This window comes from Chanos chanos, chromosome 15 (assembly GCF_902362185.1).
Source record: "Chanos chanos chromosome 15, fChaCha1.1, whole genome shotgun sequence".
In the NCBI taxonomy this organism is placed as follows: domain Eukaryota; kingdom Metazoa; phylum Chordata; class Actinopteri; order Gonorynchiformes; family Chanidae; genus Chanos; species Chanos chanos.
In genome coordinates this window covers 6,244,938-6,267,431 of record NC_044509.1, presented here as the reverse complement: position 1 = coordinate 6,267,431, position 22,494 = coordinate 6,244,938, and the positions used below count along the sequence as shown (strand labels likewise).

The 22,494-nt window shown below is 41.0% G+C and overlaps 1 protein-coding gene across 1 annotated transcript in view; it reads left to right on the top strand.

Annotated features, from left to right (window-relative positions):
* Positions 1-18,071, top strand: part of tmem132e (transmembrane protein 132E) — a 52,774-nt gene extending 34,703 nt beyond the window's left edge. The window contains exons 5-9 of the mRNA XM_030792992.1: positions 1,620-1,763; positions 6,699-6,904; positions 9,838-10,114; positions 13,939-14,133; positions 17,001-18,071. Coding sequence (XP_030648852.1) covers positions 1,620-1,763; positions 6,699-6,904; positions 9,838-10,114; positions 13,939-14,133; positions 17,001-18,071 — 1,893 coding nt within the window. The remainder of the gene's footprint in view (positions 1-1,619; positions 1,764-6,698; positions 6,905-9,837; positions 10,115-13,938; positions 14,134-17,000) is intronic.
* Positions 18,072-22,494: the final 4,423 nt, after the last annotated feature.

Below are 22,494 nucleotides of genomic sequence, written 5' to 3'. Positions count from 1 at the left end.
ACATGCCCAAACGTGAACGCAGTCTTCAAAAAATATAAACGTGTAACAAAATTAAGGTAGGTCAATGAAACTAACAAAAACATCACTACAGGCTCATTATATGAGAGGGTTTTTTTTTTTCTCCATTGCCATTTGTGAGATGTGTTGAGAGAAATTAATGAGGCCGTGTTTTACTTTATGCTCTTAGCCTCAAGACAAGTATATGCCAGGGACACGGTTTCTTCAAATAACCTCTTTTTGATAGAGACATGGAAGAGAGAGAGAAAAAAAAAAGATCTTCGTAATGTTTTTATCCATAAGGCCACAAGGGAAATAATTTACATTCAGATATGTTAAATCCTGGCAGCTAAATTTCCACCTACATAATGAATTTATTGAAACTGTCAACCTATTCAAGATGCAATGCCGTTTTAATTAGCTGCAGCTACAACTGCAGCACTTTGGAGTTATAGGCTTCTACATACGCCAAAGCAAACACAAGATATAAAATCACTTTAGTTACAGTGAATAAACCTACTAACTCACCATTTTCTTACTAAGAAAGAAAACAATTTTGCCCTCTCTTTAGCAACTGGTATTTATTCCGGCATCGGCACTTTCAATTTAAAGAAACTTGAAACTTGGGGTTTTGTTTGAAAAGCAGACTTAACTGTTTCTGGAGCCAAGCCCAGGGAAAGCTGGGGCAAGGTTGGATTTTTTGAATCATGAACCAATCAATGAATGCACAATATTGTGTATAAAGAAATTAAAAAAAAAACAAAAAACACCCTCATCCTGTCACACAGTCTCTCATGCAGTCGTTGTGTGTTTGGATTTCTGATGCTCTGTGTGAATATCCGGTCACATACAGGGAAGAGAGACACTCAGTTTGGATGCACTTTGACATGATATTTTCATATTTGTTCTGTTCTCTCACTGTACTTAACTGGGTCTAACACTGCGCTGAGACATCAAATGCTATAATCATCAGCGTAGTAACGCAGATGTGTTACAAATGTCGTTGTTTGTACGCAAATGTGTACAAACGCTGTTGTATAATCAGCGGGGACACGTTTAAGGTCGCCCTTGTGTTTCTGTCAAGTGGGGAATAATCACTCAGCCATTTTTAATGAATGCCCAATTAGTCCGGTTTCTCTCAGTCGCAAGCTCTTTTTCGTTCAACTTGTGGGGGGAAAAAAAGAAAAGTGTTTTGATTTTTGAGGGAGAAAAAACAAAAACCTCAGAGAGCCCATAAAAAGCATGGCACATTCTGTCCTCTATGCATAATCAGTTTCATTATATCCTTTGGGTAAAAACTCTATTCTCTATTCTTGCTTCACTACATATTCCAAACACTCTTTTGGGGTGTTTGAGGAGAAAACAAATGCATCTTTTAAACTTGGATACTTGTGTAAGATTTGAAGACTTTGGAGGGGATGTTATCAAAAATGAAATGTTCGGCTTGACTGAAGTCAGCTCCCTGGAAGAAAACGTTAAAAGGGTATATTAGGCGCAAAAGGTTTGTATATGGCATTCATATGGCTGAGGTGAACTCCTTATGACCTCTTCTGATGCTTCCTTCTCTCTCTCTCTCTCTCTCTCTCTCTCTCTCTCTCTCTCTCTCTCTCTCTCCCTTTCAGGACACTGAGATCATCAATACTGCAGTTCTGACTGGCCGAACAGTAGCTATCCCTGTGAAGGTGGTTTCCATAGAAACGAGTGGCACTGTCACAGATGTTTCTTCTTTCGTCGAGTGCAAGTCGTCCAACGAAGACATTGTTAAGGTAAAGTCATAAAGCATGAAACCCAGGACGGCAATCTGGTCCCATTTCATTCCATCCCACCTGCCGGGAAAAAAAATAAAACGTCAAGAGCGACTCCTGAAGAACCATAAAACCAGCATCAAAACTTCATTTAAATGGCATTCATACATGTTCCCGCCGTCAGTCGGAGCACACACTGAACTTCAACAAGGATCAATCATTGTTCATTCCAAGGCAATCCGTCACAATCAATACAGTGGAGAACACTGTAATGGCCTCTTAAAAAAGGGTCCTCCGCTTTTGAGAATATTCAGAACCTATACTAAGGGGACATAGAGAGAGAGAGAGAGAGAGACAGAGAGAAAGACAGAGGGAGGAAGAGTGGTGTTGTGAATCACTGTCTGAAGTGTCCATAGAAAATTATTGCAGTTCAAAATGGCTTTTTCTTTTCTTTTTGTCCATGTTGTTACGTAAACTGAAATGACTAATGGCAATGCTCCTGTCCTTGACTGTCCTGAGATCTGTCACAGAGGTGACAGGATACTAATAGTTAAGCCTCATCTCAATACTGTGTTCGTCTCTTTCTGTGGATGAAGTAGCTCCATCCCTGTTTAGTCCGCAAAGCTCATGACAGCCAAGAGTTGAATCCTGCCATTTACAGAAGATCTCAGCACTAGCGTTATGGGCTTGTAAACAAACATTGTGCCGGTCTGCTAAAGAGCATATTTCATGGGCGAGAACCGTAAAGCAGATATTAAACTTGTTTTTCAATTATCTTCTACTGTGACAAGTTAAAAAAAAAAACCCTCTCATGTGATCTTTACAGCCTACCTCACATTGTAACAAAGTGGAAGAAGTAAATATCCTCCCCAGCGTTAAAAGCTTGTCGATATTTTTTTTAGAAACGATTAGCGACTATAGCGCATGTATAATCCGACTGTGACTTAATATGTCTGCCCAGACAAAGGATCATAAATCAGTAGCAAAATACGAAGGGAATTATTGCAGCTTGCCTGTGCAGTGTAGAAATACAATCATTAGCTATGTGTTATTAAATAGGCCACTGTGACTGTCCTTTGCCGCTGAATTTGGAAAGCAAATGCAAAGTGAGCACCTCAAGCAGATACATTCAGGACCCCTGACAGCTCACAGAAACATCCCCTCCTATACGGAGAGCGGGTTCGTAAGACAGGCACACGTTTATCTTGGCAGTGAGAGAGAGCAGTATCTTTTTTTTTTTTTTGGCAGAATATCTATTCTATGGTAATAAGATTCTTCATATAACGATTTTTGGCCTGACCACTGATGGGCTGTCTACCAGCTGTGATAGATAAGTCAGTGGAATATACACTAGCATAATCAATAGTCATTACAATATGGTAAGTATACAGTACATATAATGCATGTGGTTAGGTTTTATCTATTCAAACTGAAAGCATGCCCTGTAATGCAGTTCTAATTCATTTTTTATGTAAATGAAATGGGACACTACATAGCAGGGAGCTCATTTCTGTGTTTGTTTATTACTGTCAAAATTAATATACTGCATATCTAGACAGTTGAGGTGTCCTGAGGTGTGTGTGTGTGTGTGTGTGTTTGTGTAAAAAGGAGAGGGAGAGAGAGACAGAGAGAGAGAGAGACAGGAGGACCCTTTGGTGGTTTTTGTGCAGGAGAAGTTGGGCACAGCATTTTCCCAGCTGATCCCTGTGCCTGGGGCTAAGTGAGTCAGTGCGGCCATCTGAGGGCAGCTCCCCAAACCCCACCCCACCCCCCAACACAGGCTAACTTCATACATGACGCACGTGTCAGATAAAGTTGAAGCGGTGAAACACAGTTTAAAATGGAAATACAGAGCCTCGTACAGCAGCGGGAACTTAACTGAACAAGCCTTCTTCTTATTATTATTTGTTATTTTTTTTTTGCTCGGGGAACATCATTTCACACAATGGCCGCCTCTGACAATGCCTGTTAGAAAAGCCCAGCAGACTACCGCTGTAACCAGAGGAAAACAATACAAGCATAATTTTTTGGAATTCCTCCAAGAGCAAAATGCCAAAGTGTCTGTGACACATTTAACATTCAAATATGCTACAACACCGTGCAAGAAACGAGAAACACAAATCCACAGTGAAAAAAAAGAAAAAGAAAAAAAGAGATTAGGTCAGTGAGTTAAATCACAAATAATCGTACAATCACATCCTGTTATATCAGAGAGCTTGGTTGGTTCTGCCTCCATGCTTCAAGCTGTAGTCAGTATGTTTTCGTTAAGTTCCTAAGGCAATGTGAGACGTAGGAACAGACCATAACGCAACAGTAGCAGCGAAATACAGCACGCTTGCTAAACCCATTTGATCTTTGCCTGATCCGAGGTTTTCGGGGAAGGGTAATAGGCCCGCGATTGCTTCCTTTCTGCTTTTGGGTACGATTTGGGCTTGGAGGTACTTGTTTGGATGCCCCGATGCCCTGACCCTGCCCTCCAATGCTGGGCTAGCAGTGCGGAAGGTGTCACCGCGGATTAGCCACACGGTGCCGTTCGACTCTTATCTTCGTAAATGAGGGCATTCCCACAAGCACCTTCTGGGCGTTGACGCCCGTAGTCTGTAACAGCTTCTGACTTCCAATTAGCCCTCGTAGTTTTTTTTTTTTTTTTCCCCAGCCGCCATGGGAGACGGAGCTGCTCTCAGCGCTGCAGCACTAAAATGGCCAATAAGGAATAAGGAGAGGAGTCGCTGATGTGTGTTAGCTGCTGAATGTCCTGAGGAATACCTGTTAGACATGGATATGTACACAACAGATGTACTACTAGTTCATATTATTAGAGTTACAGCAATGCAGCGACTAAGTGCTGAACATCAGTTGTAACAAGGGTATAAAAAGACAGAGACTTCTGTTTTCTGCTCAAAGCAAGAAAGAAAAAATTTAAGTACAGCAGGTTAATTGCGATTACTCGGGGCATCATTAAAGGGAATTCTTTATTTCACGCTCTCTTTCTCCACAATGCAAAAAAAAAAAAGAAAGAATGACCTTTTTTGATTGCTCTGTCTTACTTACATCCTCCATGTGATGAACACAATACCTATAAAAGAGGCAAGGTGCTTAAAAGTGGTGTTGTAGATTTTGGTTATGCTCTGTGTTAAAAAAAAAATCTGTAGAGAGAAAGAGAGAGAGAGACAGACAGAGAGAGACAAACAGAGAGAGAGAGACAGAGAGAGAAGGTCTATCTTCTCTGATCAATTCTCTCAGTACCACACTCTCAGTTGGCCGGTATGGATCGTGGTCTGGGCTGTCTGGAAGGCTTGAGTATTTTATTACACACTGTAGATATGGCCTTACTATGATGAATCCCTACCCATGAGAAGACCACAAATCCTGACCTCCATTTGTGGGAGATTAGCTTCTCTGATTACAGTGTCAGCAGAGTGAGACCCCAGATAAATCATAGATGGCATCCCAAAGCAAACCCCACTATCCATTACAGTACATTATTTATTATTAAAGAATGCTGTGTTTATGAGAAATCTGCTGGCTGACTTGGAGAAAGAAGAATAAAACTTTTTTTTTTAAAGGTTTGTATTTTTTCACTGTCTGCCAAGTTTTGGTTTTTGTTTTTTTTTCTTTCCCAGATCATCTGTAATATTTAAATATGTGTAGATTTTCAGTATTTATTGGTTGCGTTGTTCGTGTGTGTGTGTGTGTGTGTGTGTGCGTGTGAGGTTATTTGATCTTGAGTAATACTTAGTCTCCTGAAATAACTCTCCTGGTAGAGGTAAAAGTCACTGCAGCTGTGCTTTAATTTAAAATAATTGTTCTCTTTTGTGTCACAGCAGAACTTCTCACAATGTTTAAGTACACTTTTGAACTTGACATTTCTTTTGGTTCGTTATGCAAAAATAAGACTCACTGTGAATACCACGTGCATAATCAAATACACCAAAAAGACAGTGTAGTACCTTCATAATAATTTATAATGTCTATATAATACAGTATAGCATAGGGAAACACCAGGTCACTCACTTACTCATTTAGCTGTTTCCTTTATTTTGGAAGTTATCAGTATGTTGCTTTAGTTAGCATGCCCCCGTACAACTAATGTACCCTTATGTGCAGGACACGTAGCATTTTTATGGATACAGTTGACTCACAAAAGACGAGGCAGGAGCATGTATGACGTTTGTCTCTGTGTTATTCCGCCATTTTGCAGCTGTCTCCGCTCTTCATTTGTGGAGGTAAAGTTCCTGAGCTTTCTTTACTGGAGTTGTAGGGTATCCTTTAAACACCCACAGGAGTGGATGGGTCAAGAGGGCACAATTCCTAGACTAGTTTGTTTGTTTGTTTTGTTTGTTTGTTTGTCTGTTTGTTTGTTTGAAATGAAAGAACTGGATTGAGTACAGAGTTCATATGCACAGGAGCACGGGAGGAGAAGTGCTGTATTATAACTGCCAAGTATAGTTTGGTCGAAACTTGTCAGCATATCACTGTAGTTCAGGGTTGAAAATAGCATTGAATGCTTTGTCAGCTGCTCATAATTCCAATGAATGCTTATATTCAATGACAGGATGTAACATGGATGCTGCATTAGTGCCCTGTGATTGTAGGATAATCACACAAGCATCACCATGCTTCACAACCATTCTGCCATAGAAGTTTGTTAGTTGTACTATCAATGCCTATAAATGGGTTATGCATATGGTGGGTCATAGGAAGTATTACCCAAGTGGTCCTTTGAATGATGTCTTGATTTCCTATACACTCTCTAAAATAGTACTTTATCAAATGGTATTGACTTCTGTTGGGAGTCATAAACATCTTTAAAAAAAAAAAATACATTGTACACGTTTTGCCGATCCTCTATATTCAGAGTTAAATGAAACTTGTACTTGTCTGCCGCCGTCTGTGAGGGCTCTGGTAATCATTATAAACGCTGAAACAGCGGACTATCTCTGTGTCTCTTAACAGGTGTCCATGAACTGCGATTACGTGTTCGTGAACGGAAAAGAGACGAGAGGTTCAATGAACGCGCGGGTGATCTTCAGCTACGAGCACTTGAGCGCTCCTCTGGAGCTTACCGTGTGGGTGCCGAAACTACCCCTGAGGGTGGAGCTGTCAGACAGCCGGCTCAGCTTCATCAAAGGCTGGAGAGTGCCGATATTACCCGACCGAAGGTAAGAGCCGCATGAGTTCCACTCGCTAGCTGCCTAACCGTACATCCTAATCAGTCCGGTTGCCCTGGGAAACAGATATGGCAGTCCCGTATCCAATCAGTTAGTACCAGTTGATGTTATTTGCTTTCGTTGTTAAATTCTATCCTCTATACCCGAGCACCGTGGCAGTGGTGGTTATCACAGAGTTTGACTATAACTATGAATCCGAAAGGGGTGAGCGGTTCCTCCGTTGGCATAAATACTTTATTTACTGCGATTTTGACGAACTTGAAATTGGGTTCTTTAACATGCATTGCTCGTTTTCGCAAGTGTTTGGAGCTGATAAACCCTTTTCGAGAGAATCACGAGAATGTTAAAAAAAAAAAAAAATTTTGATCCTGCACATAAATTAAAGACTGTCAGAGATCTCCCTGCTGTTCCTCTACAGGTCGCTGGTCACAGCCAAATGCAGATAGCAGATTATAATAAACCTTGGCACATTCTTATCTTATTGTATTCATTCAAAGACATTTAGCCCAGATAGGAATATGATCTGATTTGAAAATTCTAATTCAGCTTAAATTGATCTAAAATGCATACTGAGATCTAATCAAACTCCTCTGATCCTGCATAAAATCACATTTTTTCCACCATATTTAAGACAAAAGATAGACTTCCCACCTGCCAGTACTGAGTAGTTCATATTCAACAAAAGCAAATGAAAACAACCGCATCCCTCTTACGTCATCATTATTGTTATGAACTGACATAAAAAGATGAATTTCCATCCACTTGACGGACATGAGACACTTTTGGCACTCATATTTTTATTTATTCATTTTCATTTGAGGGTGGGGGGGGTTGAAGGTTGTCTGCCAGGCCAGGTGTAGTCACCAGAACCGAGCAGAATCGTGTCCTTCATTCTTCATTTGAGAATCGTAGTGCTGGCCCTCACTGGCCCACTCATGCCACCTCTGACTGGGAGCCCAAGGGAAAGGCGTAATTGGCTCGATTCCCATTGGTCGGCCAGGGTCAGTCTTATTCTCACTCCTTGGTGACAGTCACTGACCATTGGTGCGTATCTGGCTTCACACACGGTGAGAGAAAGAGCGTCTCCTCACCCCACTCACCTTGACTGAGGTGACCACAGAGCCAGTGGGAGAGATCTCCAAGATTATGAATAAGCAGCCGTTTTGAACTGGGAGAAAGAGGGGAAACATAAATATATGGTGTTTTTTTTGTTGTTGTTGTTTTTTAGCTTCGTAAGGTTTTGTCTAAAATACAAGCCATTTTATGCCGTTTTTTCTCACTCGAAGTTTTAATTCTCACTTTGTGCCAGTGCACACCGAGACATGTCAGGGTGACAGTGTGTGATAGCAGGTCAGGTTCTTACTGGACGGCACCCCAATGAGTCTTTGTTTTTTTTCTGTTTTTAAGAGGAAGGATATTTTATTTGAAGAGGAGGCTGCTGTGGACCGGAGCTCCATTTGTCTTGGAGTTTGCAAGATCCTAATGAAATCGGACAAATATTTACAAAAAAAAAAAAAAGAAAAGAAAAAAAAAGGTCCAGGTACAGTCTGTCCTTCTGGTTGTAAACTCGGTTTGACCTGGCTGAAAGCTCGGTGGGTGTGTGTGAGTGTTGGGCCCCCTTCAGAAAAGACAGAGTCTGCTTGTCTGTTGAATTCACTGTTCTCTGAGCTGATGTCTCCAGTTTCCCCGTGGCACCTAGACCTTTTGTTTTACTCACCAGAAAACTGGGAGACATCAGACAAACAAACACCCCTACTACCCCCATCTTTCAGTTTACACACACACACACAAACACACACACGCGCACACCACACACACACACACACACACACACACACACACACACACACACACACACACACAAATCGACAGAGCTTGGGAAACGCAGGACAAACAAGACAAACAACCATCCCTCCACCCCTATTTCTCTCTCTCTCTCTCTCTCTCTCTCTCTCTCTCGCTCTCATTCTCACGCACGCACAAACACACACACACACACACAAAACTTTAAATGCCCCTACATGCATGAGTGTTGTCGGCAGTGCTTGGAACATAACGGGGAACCGCTTTACATTCCGGAGACCAGTGTGAATCAATTGATCGGACGTGCTTTGTCAGTCACGGACAGACGGCCGACAGCCCACTTCTCTGCATTGTGGGTTATCTGAGGATAAAATCAAAGCAGAGATTAATTAGCTGGTTGCGCAGAAATGGTGGGGAGGCTCTCAACCTTCCAGAGATTCCTGCAGGATGACATGCCACAGAGGGAGGTATGGTAGCGCCTGAATGATTGCTCTTGACTGGTACCTGCGAGGCATGTGAAGTGTGCTGATGTGCACGCTCCTGGATACGAGTGTCCGTGCAAAATCCCCCCTTTTTCTTTTTTAAATCGTTGGTCTGAAAATAGATACAAACCGAAGATATTCAGACGGTACTTGTTATTTGCAAATATGTCGTCCCGAAGCAGGTCCAAATGTGTGAGTCACAACTGTGACCAAAACCCTAAGCAACAGAAGATGAAAGCAAACAAAGAATATGTAGATACATTTTAACACATCTGCTTTCACTGTATGCATCTACAATACCAGTACCCTTAATATCAATTCAAGGGTTTTCAAGATGAGCTAAACTAGCTATGTTGTGAACCCTCCCTTGAACCCAATGACTGGAAATGTAGAATAAGAAACTGTCAGACAGGTGAAAGAACTAACAGAAAACACAGTTACTGTTAATGTTATTTTCTGAATAATAAGGATGGTTCTTGTGACCTTGGCCCACTGAACAGCTGAGAAAGTGGAGAAAAACATATCTTTTTTTCGTAACTTGGAAATGACCAGAATTCGCAAGGGGAACCGTGTCCAAAATGTAACCGTCACCATCAGCTGCCGTGCACTAAATCCGTGACCTCCGTTTTATGCCTTCAGGACGGCCAGAGACAGCGACGACGATGATGAGGATGACCGTAAGGTGAGCCGCGGGTGCACCCTGCAGTACCAGCGCGCCCAGGTCAAGGTGCTGACGCAGTTCCACACCACCTCGACCGAAGGAACCAATCAGGTCATCACCATGCTGGGACCGGACTGGCGGGTGGACGTGACCGATTTGGTGCAGGATTCGCTGAAGGTGGCGGACCCGCGGGTCGCCGAGCTCGCGGACCGGACCGTGCTCGTGGGCCTGGAGCTGGGATCGTCTGTGCTAAAGGTACAATAAGCAGGTCGGGGAATAAACCTAACACACGATAGAGCTCGAGGTTCCTTTAAAGGAGAGGTCCGCCGTGTTATTTACCTTAAAACAGCTCTTGGTTGAAAAAAAACAAACAAACAAACAAACAAATAAATAAAAATAACTGGATTTGATGCTTTCCACTGGGTGTCGCAGCCAAGTTTCAAGATTTAGCAGAATTATCATTCTCAGCTGGAAACTATGGGAATATATGGGGGCCACGTTATAGCTGCTTCAATTTCTTTTTTTTTCTTTTTTTCATTTTTTGGCCTCTTACGCTCATTTTTTCCACATACAAGACATGATAATGTTTTCATAGAGTGGTGTTACTCTGTAACATACTGGTGACAAAACTGACTCATAAAGAATGTGCATATGAGACTTGTACAGTTTCTAGAAGCTTCTTAAGAAGAACACCATCAATAATAAACATTTTTAGTATCTCTAATAGGGAGCTCATCACTCCTAAGAAATCATTTTTCAGCTGAAGCATTCATCCATGTTTATTATTTTGTTATGGTAAGCTTAGAAGTCGTAACATGGAGTTATGATGAATTTGATTAACAGGGTTCAACATACACACTCAAAGTTTTGTTTTGTGTGTGTGTGTGTGTGTGTGTGTGTTTTTTGTTGTTGTCGTCATTTTTTGTTTTTTTTTAATGTACGTTGACAGTTGGGGGTGGCAGGGTGACTGAAATGACTCAGGCCAATATTTCTGGCAAGTACTATGTCTGGCTCTTGACAAAATTTCTGAAAGCCATTTGACCCGTTCAATATCACTCCTCCGCTGCAGGGAGATTTCTACCCAAATGGTTTAACTCATATAATAAAGTCGCTAGTCTGCTCTAGTTCTCCACTCCAACTTTATGGCTTTGATACTGTAATACACATAGCATAATGGATGTCAGTCAGTGGATGAAAAAAATTACATCCTTTTTTTTTTTTTTTTCAGTGATCACCTGAAGTAATATTTATTAGTAATATCTGTACCTGAAAATGGCTAGAGTATGTTGTGCCTCACTGGGTTAAACTGGGTTATTGATAATGAAGAAAAAAAGACCTCAGAGTGGGTTAAGAGAACTACCAGAACCACCTTATGTGTCTCATGACCTTGGTCCAATGAAGAGCTGAGACAGTAGCAAAAACATGCCTTGTCTTTTCCATAACTCTGAAATGATCTTACCTCATAAGAAACACTTGAAAACACGTTTATAATACGTTCTTTAATGACTGAATATGCCTACCCAGACATTCATTCAGTTGGTTTTGAACAGTTCTGGGAGTTTTGATAATAGAACAATACAGAGGAGTTTAATCTCATCATATCTCTGGCGCTTTGTAAATGGTGTTGGTTTGATAGTCAAACTTTTTTTTTTTTTTCAATACTCAGTCAGACATACAAAGTTTGCTAATTAAAGTAGGAAATCACCAAGGTCATTTTTAATTAAAGGGCAGACCAGAACTTTATGAAATCTGAGAATGTCCTTTCTCCCTCGGAACTGCAAATAATTTATCACCAAAAAAAAATTAAAAATCAAATTAAAAGTAAATAAAAGTAATTTGTCTCTGTTCCCCAATAAGACTCAGAACAGCACTATATATTTTTTTAGGTCATACACACAGAACCTTTTCAGTTGGATGAGCAAACCTGGTGTTCTGTCGACGATATCAAACATTAACAACATAGAACTACCCGTGAAATTCTAACTATATTAACTTAATAATGAAGAATAGCACACTCTTTTATGTGGGGTTGTGAACACAAAGATGAGTGTATGCTTAGCCTGGCTTTGAAAACGCTCTCATGGAAAACTATGTTCACGGACATTTTTACAATCTCTGAGTATCAGTTAGCAGTAGTCTGTGAGAACTTTTTGGAAACTGCTTCAGACATGTGTATGCAATGTTCTTTTTGGATTCTTCGTAATTTGAGATAAATTGGTCACATCGGTGAATTTACTTGCTGTTGCTAAGTTTGAGGAAAATGAGTCTAAATTTTTCTCACCCTTCTCTTTTGAAGAGTAAAATGCTGCGTCTAGTAGAGCGACAAAAAAAACAAAAAAACAAAACAAAACCATCCAGAACGACAGGTGGGATACAAAGCACAATGTTACTCATTTAGGTGGTGGCATACCCTTTTTTTTTCTGCTAATCTGTTTTCCCTCTGAAAAATCCTGTTTCTTTGAAGCCTGCGTTTAACTTCAGAGAGCTGCAGGAACAAACTGCTGACTTTAATTATGCATTCATTTGCTTCCCCCCTGGGGCCGCATCCGTTCAGACTGAAGAGAGAGCGAGAAAAAAAAAACAAAAAAACACACATATAGAACTGGATGGTCATTGAAGTGTAAGTTGCTGTTCTGGGACATTAATGCATCGTCGGAGACAAACAACGTGCATCTCGGACGTATGACCGAGGAATTCACTGGATCGTGAAAAGCCTGACTCATTTTCTTGAGTGGCTTGTTCGATGGACATTGGAGCGCGGAGAGCCCGAAAACCACGTGTGGTTTTTCGGAAAGCCGTGTGTCGGAAGGCCGAACTCTTTCAGCGAGGTGCTATTTCACGGTTTGAAATAACTGCCCAAATTGAGCCAGTTCACTTCACAGTCATGACCTTAACTACACTCCCCATTAGCGGTTCCTCATAAGAGGTTTTCTGAGTACAGCCGGCGTAACAGCATAGAGTCAAATGCGTGGTGTCTAGATTGAAGATATATGTTATATATATCCAATGCTATCATTAAGGACCACATTAAGAAGGATGGAAATTGACCAGGCTATCTGTAGTCATGTCTTGATTGCACTTTCCCAAATGTCAAAGAGTCAAGAACAGAGAAGAAGGATAATATGGTTGTTCGTGACTTCAGATGAAAGGCTGAAATAGCATATGTATTCAGGTTTTAATGACAATAAGTTCTGGCTGTATTTTAGTTTTCAGTTTTGCTTGTACCAAACTGCGTCATGAGCAAGGGGAAATATATTCGAAATTACAAGAAAATTAGTATTAAAGTCTAACCCGTAAATAAAACTCAGCAGCATTCTCACTCGGTTTTATTCTGTCTCTTTGGTTTGGCTTTTTTTGCTCCAAGAGACTCAGCAAGACTGACAAAATGTAAACATCAGATGGCTTCCATATCTCATTGTGTTATTTTCAAAATTTGCTGCAGCTTGTGTTGACTTCAAAAAAAAAACCTCTCTTTTCCTCAACCTGTCAGTTTCCTGACTGAAATCCAAGTGTTCAATGTAGACTTTTTTTTTTTGTTTATTTCGATTATGGAGTTGTAAAAATGGACCCAAGATGAAGCTCCCTCTCCTGTTAGTGGGCTGTGTCGGTCTAGGGGGACATCAGAGATGTCATGCTTCACCTACAGAAATAGAGAGAGAAATGAGCTCTACTGAGTCGCCATGGAGACCTTCTTCAGATGACTTTTCCCTTCTTAAGTCCCAGGTGACCTTTAACTGCCGTAAGAGGTGAGGGGAAGGTAACAAAATGGGTTTTAACTGGCAGTTGAAGATTTTTCATGGAGGAAGATTGGTTTGGACTCATGAACCTCTCCTGAGAGGGGAGTTTCTCCATTCAGTATCAAACACTATGACCTTACAATGCACACAAAGTATACGCTCTACACTCACTTAACATCCTTATTTGGCTGTCCTTCTCTCTTTCTCCCTCCATACAACATTCCCCCTCTCTCTCTCTCTCTCTCTCTCTCTCTCTCTGCCCCCCCCCACCCCTCCCCTTGCAAGTTAGACATAAAAAATGTAGCTTCTTATTGATTGATTTATTTACGTTATCATTTCCAGGTTGAGTCTCCGCTGGCTGTGGAGGCGGTGCTGGGAGAGACACCGTTTTCAGTTGTCGACGACAAAGTGTCAATAACGGAGCTGCGAGTACACACCATCTCTGGACTGGCATTAACTATACAGCCAAGCCCTGGCAACAGCCACACCATGGTCGCCAAGGCAACTGGCCTACAGACACTATCTACCCCTAAGCAGGTACAGTTTACGTGTCTCATAGTGAAGTATAGTGATTCATTTGCATTCACAGAAACAAGACCACTGTAACTTCTAAATGAAGATATATCAGGGTGATCTGAGAAATAAATTCAGAAAAGCTATATTTCCCTGAAGTGCTTAGGTTCGACAGGAAGTGCTCTCAGATGTCATTTTAAATGTTTCATACAAGTTTTTAAAGGAGAAAATAAGTATAAATTAAAGTTATTGAGCAATCTTAATAGCTTTAATAGAATAAGTTATTAGGTCTTAAACTCTTCAGTAATTGCCATGGCAACAGTTACTATTCATAGTCAAAATACTACCAGCATCTCCCCAAAACTGTCAGGCTTTCTCACCAAAAGTCAAAAATATGGCTTCTCTTAGGTCATAAATTTCAGGTAGCCTTTTTGAATGTTGAAGACTGCTCTGGTGTTGGATTCTGGACAGCACTAAGACTAATAATTAATATCCGTACTCTGTGTGTAATGTGCTGCATAATTTTATCATTCACAATGCCCCCCCCCAAAAAAAACAACAAAAAACATTTAATGCAAGAATAATTAATCCTACCAGACAGATAAAGTGAAATCTAAAAATACAACTTCTTTCCCTGTGACGTTTTTCTTATTTAATTACTTTTTTTTTTTTTTTTTTCCTTGCTCAGAGATTATATTGATTTTTGTCGACTTGTATCAAATGAACCACAATGTTTTTTCATGATGCATATATTCATGAGGGTGACAGAATATTTGCCAATTAGCTTCTACGCTGCCTGCCAATGAGGCCCCTTAGGTACGGAAGAAAAAAAAAAAAAAGTCCTGCTTGGCATTCAGACACATCTAAAAACTTCCAAGAATCACCACACCAATTGAGAGAATGTCTTGCATAATAGGAAGTGAAAACATGCTACTGCTTGTGTTAGTCTGCGGTGAAGTGTCGGGGGGGGGGGGGGGGGGGGGGGGGGGGGGTGCGCGGTAGCAATTCTGCTTTGTAATCCTCAGAAAACCATAATTGGGTTTCCCCCTCACTTACATTTCAGTGCAAGACAAGAGTGGCTGTTGCTAATTTACTAGTGCCTCAAGCTGGTCTCAGAAGCCAGGAGGTAGAGAACAGAAGTCTCCTGAAACACATCCTTTGACTAAAATGCGGTATCAAAACCATGCCTGGCATCCATCAGTTCGTGCATTAAAATCCAATTGCTCTCCATTTCCACGCCTCGGCCACCTCTAGATTTAATTAGCGTAATGTTTTGTCCTGAGTGCCCCCGGTTACTTGGCAGTGAAAGTCGGCTTCATCTCAGTACCTCCCGCCCTCTCCCAGTCCTCAAAGGAACGCTGAAGTCATTTCATTCTCCTGCCCACATAACCTCTGCTGCACTCTCTCCACACACCCACTGTCTCCTGATGTTTCAAAACATTAGTCGAGATAATATCAGCAAACAAGATGTCCTAGTGCCTATATACAGTCTCTCAGGACAGGAAGACTTACTTTTAACTCGTATATATATATTTTTTTTTTGCTGTCCAACGGCTGTCTCCTCCCCCCAGTAAACAGACTTAAAATGTTTTCCCAAAACTGTGATGCTGCTCTTCAAATTACATCTTGTCAGGTAGATACTGAGGAAGATCTTTTTTTCCAAGAGCATTTACAAAATATATGTATTCATAGTACCCTCAGTGGGCGCCATAATGCTGAATTTGAAATGGAGTCATTTCTGAGGTATTCTACATACAGTATGGGATTACAGAGATAATCTACTTGCTCTGGCAGAGGAAGCCTGATGCTGTTTAATTTAAGGAGCACACGTGTGGTGTTTCATGTCCGTGTTTGCTCCAGGCTCTTCTGATGTGTCTGAATACCACAAGTTTCGTCAGGAAGCCACGTCTTGTTTGATGCAGTATTCAAATCATGTGTTTTAAAGTTTGCCTTCAATTTGACATGTGGGGAGGGGGGGCGCGGGGGGGTGGGTAACAAAAGCTGAGCGCCAGAATGCCAAGGTAACCTTGAAGATAACACACGACAGCAGAGTTTTATAATGTCGCAACGGGGCCCTCCAGACTGAAAGAGTCAGATAAATAACTTTGTACCACGAATAGACAAAAAAAAAAAAAAAAACACTTTTACCGCTGCCAGTTGAAAACCCTCTCTCTCAAAGAGTCTTTGCCTTAAACTGGTTCTTCACAGGTGTAAGGCAAGAGTAGTTGTTAGTTTCAGAGAGGAAGCCGAGCAGAGGGAGGGTACTGTCAAGAACAGCCTTGTTCTGCTGTGACATGAACACGAGCAAAATTTCAGCGCCATTCCTCTAAACCCTGAACTCAAACTGTCGAAAACAGCGTGTTCAGCTGTGTGACAGCCCCAGTCGTAGCCCGTAGGACAACAGTGTCTCTCGCTCGCCGTACCTAAGGCTGTCCTCTGTGCATCCATGGGTTTAAACAAAGTGAAATGAGTTTTTCAAAACGAAATAAAGTGAAAGCACTTTAATATTCCAATGCTGACAGTACATACACACATTTCTGCCCTGAAAAACTTCTTTTGCATCGTAATTCCAAAACTACGAATGGCAGTTAGTCCTAATGTTAGCAAGGCGGCAGCTCAGTCATGGAACTGTGCAGGCATGCAGTTCTTAAGTGCATCAAACACATTTGTCATTATAACTTAGATTTTTTCATGTTTATGAGAAAAAGAAAAAAGAAATAACTCCTGTAGTAACAAAAAAAAAGCTGTAGTTTGTTCTCCCTCCATCACACCGTGGTGCATTGTTCCCTGATAACACTATGCAATTTATCTCAAAGACCGAGTAGTAATTGCTTGGTACTTAAGGATAATCTCACGCTGAGAATGATTTCTGTTGCTTCTTGTGTTTACAGGAGGCTAGCCTATCCATCTGGGTTTATTATAGTGATAACACAGCCACCCCTCTGAGCATGTATGACCCCAAGGACTATAACCTCAACGCCTCCACGCTGGATGACAAGGTGGCCACAGTTTCCCAGGAGCCTCAGCAGCGGTGGCCGCTAATTGTCGCAGAAGGTGAGGGATCTGGAGAGATTATTCGTGTCGAAATGACCATCTGCGAAGCCTGCCAGAAGACGAAGAGAAAGAGCGTAATTGCCTCCTCTGCGGTGTTCGTTAAAGTTCGCTTCGGCCCGGAAGAAGATTCCGAGGAAGAGGTGGAAACGGAAAGCGAGACCAAAGAGCCAGTGAACACGGGGAGACCGGTTATCGATCCCAGTGTCGGTGGCGGAGGCTTTGAACCGTCCAACGAGCAGCCTGCGAGCGTTCCCATCGATTACACCAACTTCCCAACAATCAGTAACCAGGAACGGCCGACGGAAGAAGAGGAAGGGGCGGAAGATGAATTTGTACACACGCCCCGTAGCATGACGGATTTGGAGATTGGCATGTACGCTCTTCTAGGTGTTTTCTGTCTCGCTATTTTGGTCTTTCTCATAAACTGCATTGTATTTGTCCTCAAGTACCGTCACAAGCGTATACCTCCCGAGGGACAAGCCAACATGGACCATTCCCATCATTGGGTCTTTCTGGGTAATGGACAACCCTTGCGCACTCAGGGTGACCTTTCACCCCAGCAAATAGAGAGTCCCAGCAACCCCTTGGAGGGGGTACAGACTTGCTGTCATGGAGACCACCACAGCAGCGGCAGTTCCCAGACCAGCGTCCAAAGCCAAGTTCACGGTCGCGGGGACGGCAGTTCTGGTGGCTCAACCAAAGAGCACAGTGAGGAGGCCAATTCCCCTACTTCAAAACGTAAGAGAGTCAAGTTCACCACTTTCACGACTTTGCCCACAGAGGACATGCCCTACAACTCTATCCCCATAGCTGATGAGGAGGACATTCAATGGGTATGCCAAGACATGGGCTTCCAGGACCCCCAGGAACTGCACGACTATATGCGCAGGATAAAAGAAATAGCCTAATGGGGCTGGGAGCTTTCTAGAGCTTTCTAAAAAGACGTTCCTTTCTATTTTTCTCTTTTTTTCACTATAGTGGAGGTACCTTTTCACAAATATGACCAATATGGCCAATAGTTCTGTTTTGGTTTTTGTTTTTTGGTTTTTTTTCTTGGGTTTCCTTTGCACAGTGCTGTTTCCCTTATACATTCACATTTTTCTGAGAAGTTGCAAAAACACATCAAAAATGTGGAAAGGCCAAAGACTAGAGGATTTTCAATCGCTAGCAAAATGGCTTTAGCGCGTCTGTTCCTTCCTTCCTCGGTGTGTAGGAAGGGGCAATCTCTAAGGGAAACAAAAAAAATTTTTAGTCCCGAGCACTGGTCTCTAAGTGGATTCTTCTTAGTGCTTATCCACTCCTGTTACGGAATGTGTGGATCACTCTGCCATGGAACGGGATCTCTCTCTCTCTCCCTCTCTCTCTCTCTCTCTCTCTCTCTCTCAGAGGAATGTGCACGATCTTGGCACTGTATTTGTAGGTTTGTCGAAAATCCAAGTATTCTCTCTCTAACAAAGAGGCCTTTGATGTGCAGATTTCACGTACTATAGAGATGTTTTCGGAGCAGGCTAGTTTCACGCCATCACTTATGACCTGACACGCTCAGCCACGTTTCAGCCACAATAATTGTTAAAGACATTTGTTGGGATATGCTGTGAATTCTTTCTTTTTTTTTCTTTTTTTTTTTTTTTTTCTTTTTTTTTGCCAATGTTGACATACACTGAATGGTTGTCTTTTTGTTCCCTTGTTGTAAATTTGTCTTTTTCTGTCTTTAATTTTCACAACACCACAGGTTTTCATTTGAGTTAAGTTTTCATATATGTCCACAACATTTCATGTTCAGCTTAATACTGGATGCCACAGACGGGCCATTCCCTTTCCCTGATTCAGTCAAATGCCTTACTAAACAGATTTCAGTTATCACAGCCTCTTTTAGCGCTGACAGAAGGTTTGTTCCTTCTGGAAAAGGGCCGAAGCAAAGGGGGAGGGTGGGGTAAATTCTCCAAATAACTCGGTTTCTATTCAAATACATTTGGGGAAAGGCAAGAGCTTGTACATTGTGACATACGATATCTTCTCCAACATTTGTTTTGCATGAAAGGAGAAATTTTTGAGGCACAATCGGCGATTTTTTTTTTTGTTTGTTTGGTTTTTTTTTTCAAAATTTGTAAATGTTTGTATTGTGATAATTATCTAGTCATACATAAACAATAATAAAGGACATATTAGGTTATCATGCATTACGTGCATGCCGTGTCGGACCCCCCCTCACCCCACACCCCACGACTCCCACCCCTTTGTGTATATACGATAACCAGCAGTTTACCTCGGCTGGAAATCGGTCTCTTACTGCTAACAACAGGGATATCAGCTGGTTAAATCGTTATGTGTTGTTCCAACATTTGAATTTAATCTGCGCTCCCTGTAGATTAACCATGACTGCCCATCATATAAAACAGCCCAAGTAAATAACAATTGACGAACCTTCATTTAAAATAATAAAATCAATAAACTAATAAAAACAAAGAACGGTTCACACATTGAAGGCTTTGAAAACCATGTAGCAATTGTCAGATAGTCTACTTTATCTGACAGGTTTTAGCTGCTCTGCCTGGCTGTCACATGCTAAATTATACATGAAACAGTCCTCTATGAAAGTGTCTCTTATGGCCCAGATTACATGATAATATTCAATTCTGGGTAGTATGATGAGAGATACTTGATCAGAAAGATCTCATTCATCAAGATTTTTGTCATTTTTACACTAGTAAATGTTGTTAGGAATTGCTGGTGTTGATGCCATGTTAAATAAACTTTTCTAATTTTTTATTTTATTTTATTTTATTAAAGATTTTAGCTGGCCTTATGGCCCCGTAGATTCATTATATTACTAGTTATTTTGCATTAAAAATAGCACACATTCAGGTCCATACAATCAAGGAAACGATGACTTTTAGTAGTATAGAAATGTTTCTAAGATTGGAAGGAGTCTTGAAGTATTAAGTGGCTTTGGGAATGACAGCGAGCGGAAAAGGATGTTTCTTACTGATTCAAAATCTGTTTCAGGAGTGCAGCTCCCCGGTTACCTCAGGTGGTATACAAAAATAAACCAAGCAAGTCTGGATCATTTCCCCTGTTGTGTGTGTGTGTGTGTGTGTGTGAGTGTGTGTGCGCGCAATATAAAGGGAGTCTTTTTAATGTCTCCATTGTCACATTGGTCTACATCGTTTCTTTTAAGATTTGCTTTTGTTCTTTGGGCATCAGCATCTTGTTTTAGTTAAATGTCTTTTCTCATCCTGGCACAATGTCATAGAAGGTCTATATATAAACCGTATCACTCCTTAAAACATTTCCCCTTTGCCTTACATAATTTACAGTCACCCTGTCTGTCATAAAGGTCTCTGCTGAGTCATACTCATCTATGATAATGTACTAAAGTTATTGTCAAGAATTCAAGCTAAAACAGTTTATAATAAACCAATAATTCAAACTTCTAATTTCAACCTTTTTTTAACGGTTTAGCCACAGCGAAGGGAACAGAGTTGGTTGAAGACTTTTTTGTTGTTGTTGTTGTTGTTTCGGTTTAGACTCAAGTATCAAATATTATTTCCAATGATGGTGTCTCAGGATGAATGTACTGACTGTACCTTGATCATCATCAAATAAGTATTTTGTTCCGTGTATTGCTGTGGTCAACCCCCAAGCAGTTGTACTGCTTTATAACTACTGGTCAGTTTCTAGTAGCGGGTCGTTTCTCTTTCTTTTATTAATATACATTTCAGTTTTCAGTTTTAACACTATCAGAGAATTATGACTCTCTTTCTCAATCTATGTCTGTTTTCTGACTGTTTTCTACTTTCATTCATGTATATATGTACATGCAAATCATCTTTTTCTATCGCATAACCAACAGTGACAATGTGCATAACATGTATTGGAGTTTCTTTTTTTGTTTGTTTGTTTATTTGTTTACACCACTGCTACTAGAATCTGGGCTTGACCACACAGTGTGGTGAAGTACTCTGAGTGTTACCTTATTGGGGACCTGCTTCAGCACAGTATGCGGCAGTAAATGCCTCACTCTTAATGTACAGAGCTCACTCTTACAACCTGTATTCTCCTGACAAGCAAATCCTTGTATCCCCTCCCCCCATATGTAAGTACTAAAGAAAATACAATGCATAAAACCTGTGGGGATTTTTCTCTTTCTCTCTCTCTCTCTCTCTCGCTCTTTTACACACACACACACAGACACACACACACATATATATATATATATGCTGCACCTCAATGCATCACAGAGCACTCTCACAGGACTTGGGTTAAGTGTATCTTTGTGGCAGGAGCTCACACATAAACAAGGTAGGAGTGAGTCACTCAGCTGATTTAAAAGATGTTTGTGTTCTTTTACCAGTGGCTCCATCACTCACAATGAATGTCATATTTTAGGTGTGTCAGGGGTAGCCGCTATCAGTTTTTAAGCATGTTTGAAAGTCATCCTTTCAAATTATCTTGAGGGATTGTCTTGTCGTAAAACCAAACGCCTGTAAATTTACATGGCAGATTCAACTTAGCTGGTGCACTAGCAACTGATTACCCAGGATGTAATGATGTACTGTTATGTAATTATTACAAGGTGAGTACTATGCAAGTACAATGATAAAAGGTACAGCTATTGTTCCACTGTCTGGTAGTGACTTCTATAATTAACTTCTGTATTGAGATCCTGATGTGAAATCAAAACCTGGCCTGGTGTGTATGCCTCGGACTTAATTTCTCATTGAGGGGAAAAAAGAAAAAAGATTTCCCTGTAACATCCAGTTATATAAGCCACATTTAGACATGAGAAATAACTCAAACCAAACTTTAGTGTGTTCCCCACTACCCTGCTTCAATGCTAATAACTGGAGTGCAATCTGACGTGTTAACTCTAACAGTCAAACCCCCAAAAAATGGAAAAAAAAAAAAAAAACTTCAACTGATTCATTCTCATCTTCTCTCTTTCTTTCTCTCTCCCTCTCTCTCTCTCTGTCTCTCTCTCTCTCTGTATCAAGAATCAAGGGGCTGAAATATGTAACGCTCCCCTAAGCAGTATGCTTACGATTTTTCCCAGAGATTCTTTAAACATTCTCTCATGAACTTGTCTTTGAGAAAACTTTGTCAAAGAATACTGAGGAGAGACACATTGCCATTTTTAGCAAGTATGGTAGTGTATATGAGGACCACATTAAATGTCTTTTTGTCCTGAGGCTTCAGAACAATGTTAACTTAAATGTGACTTTTATTATTTTAGATTTATTATTTTTAGGGGTCACGTCAGGCTGTAGAAGCTGTGTACGTAATAACATGTTTGTGTTTGTGATGTCACATTTATGTTAAGGATACTAACAC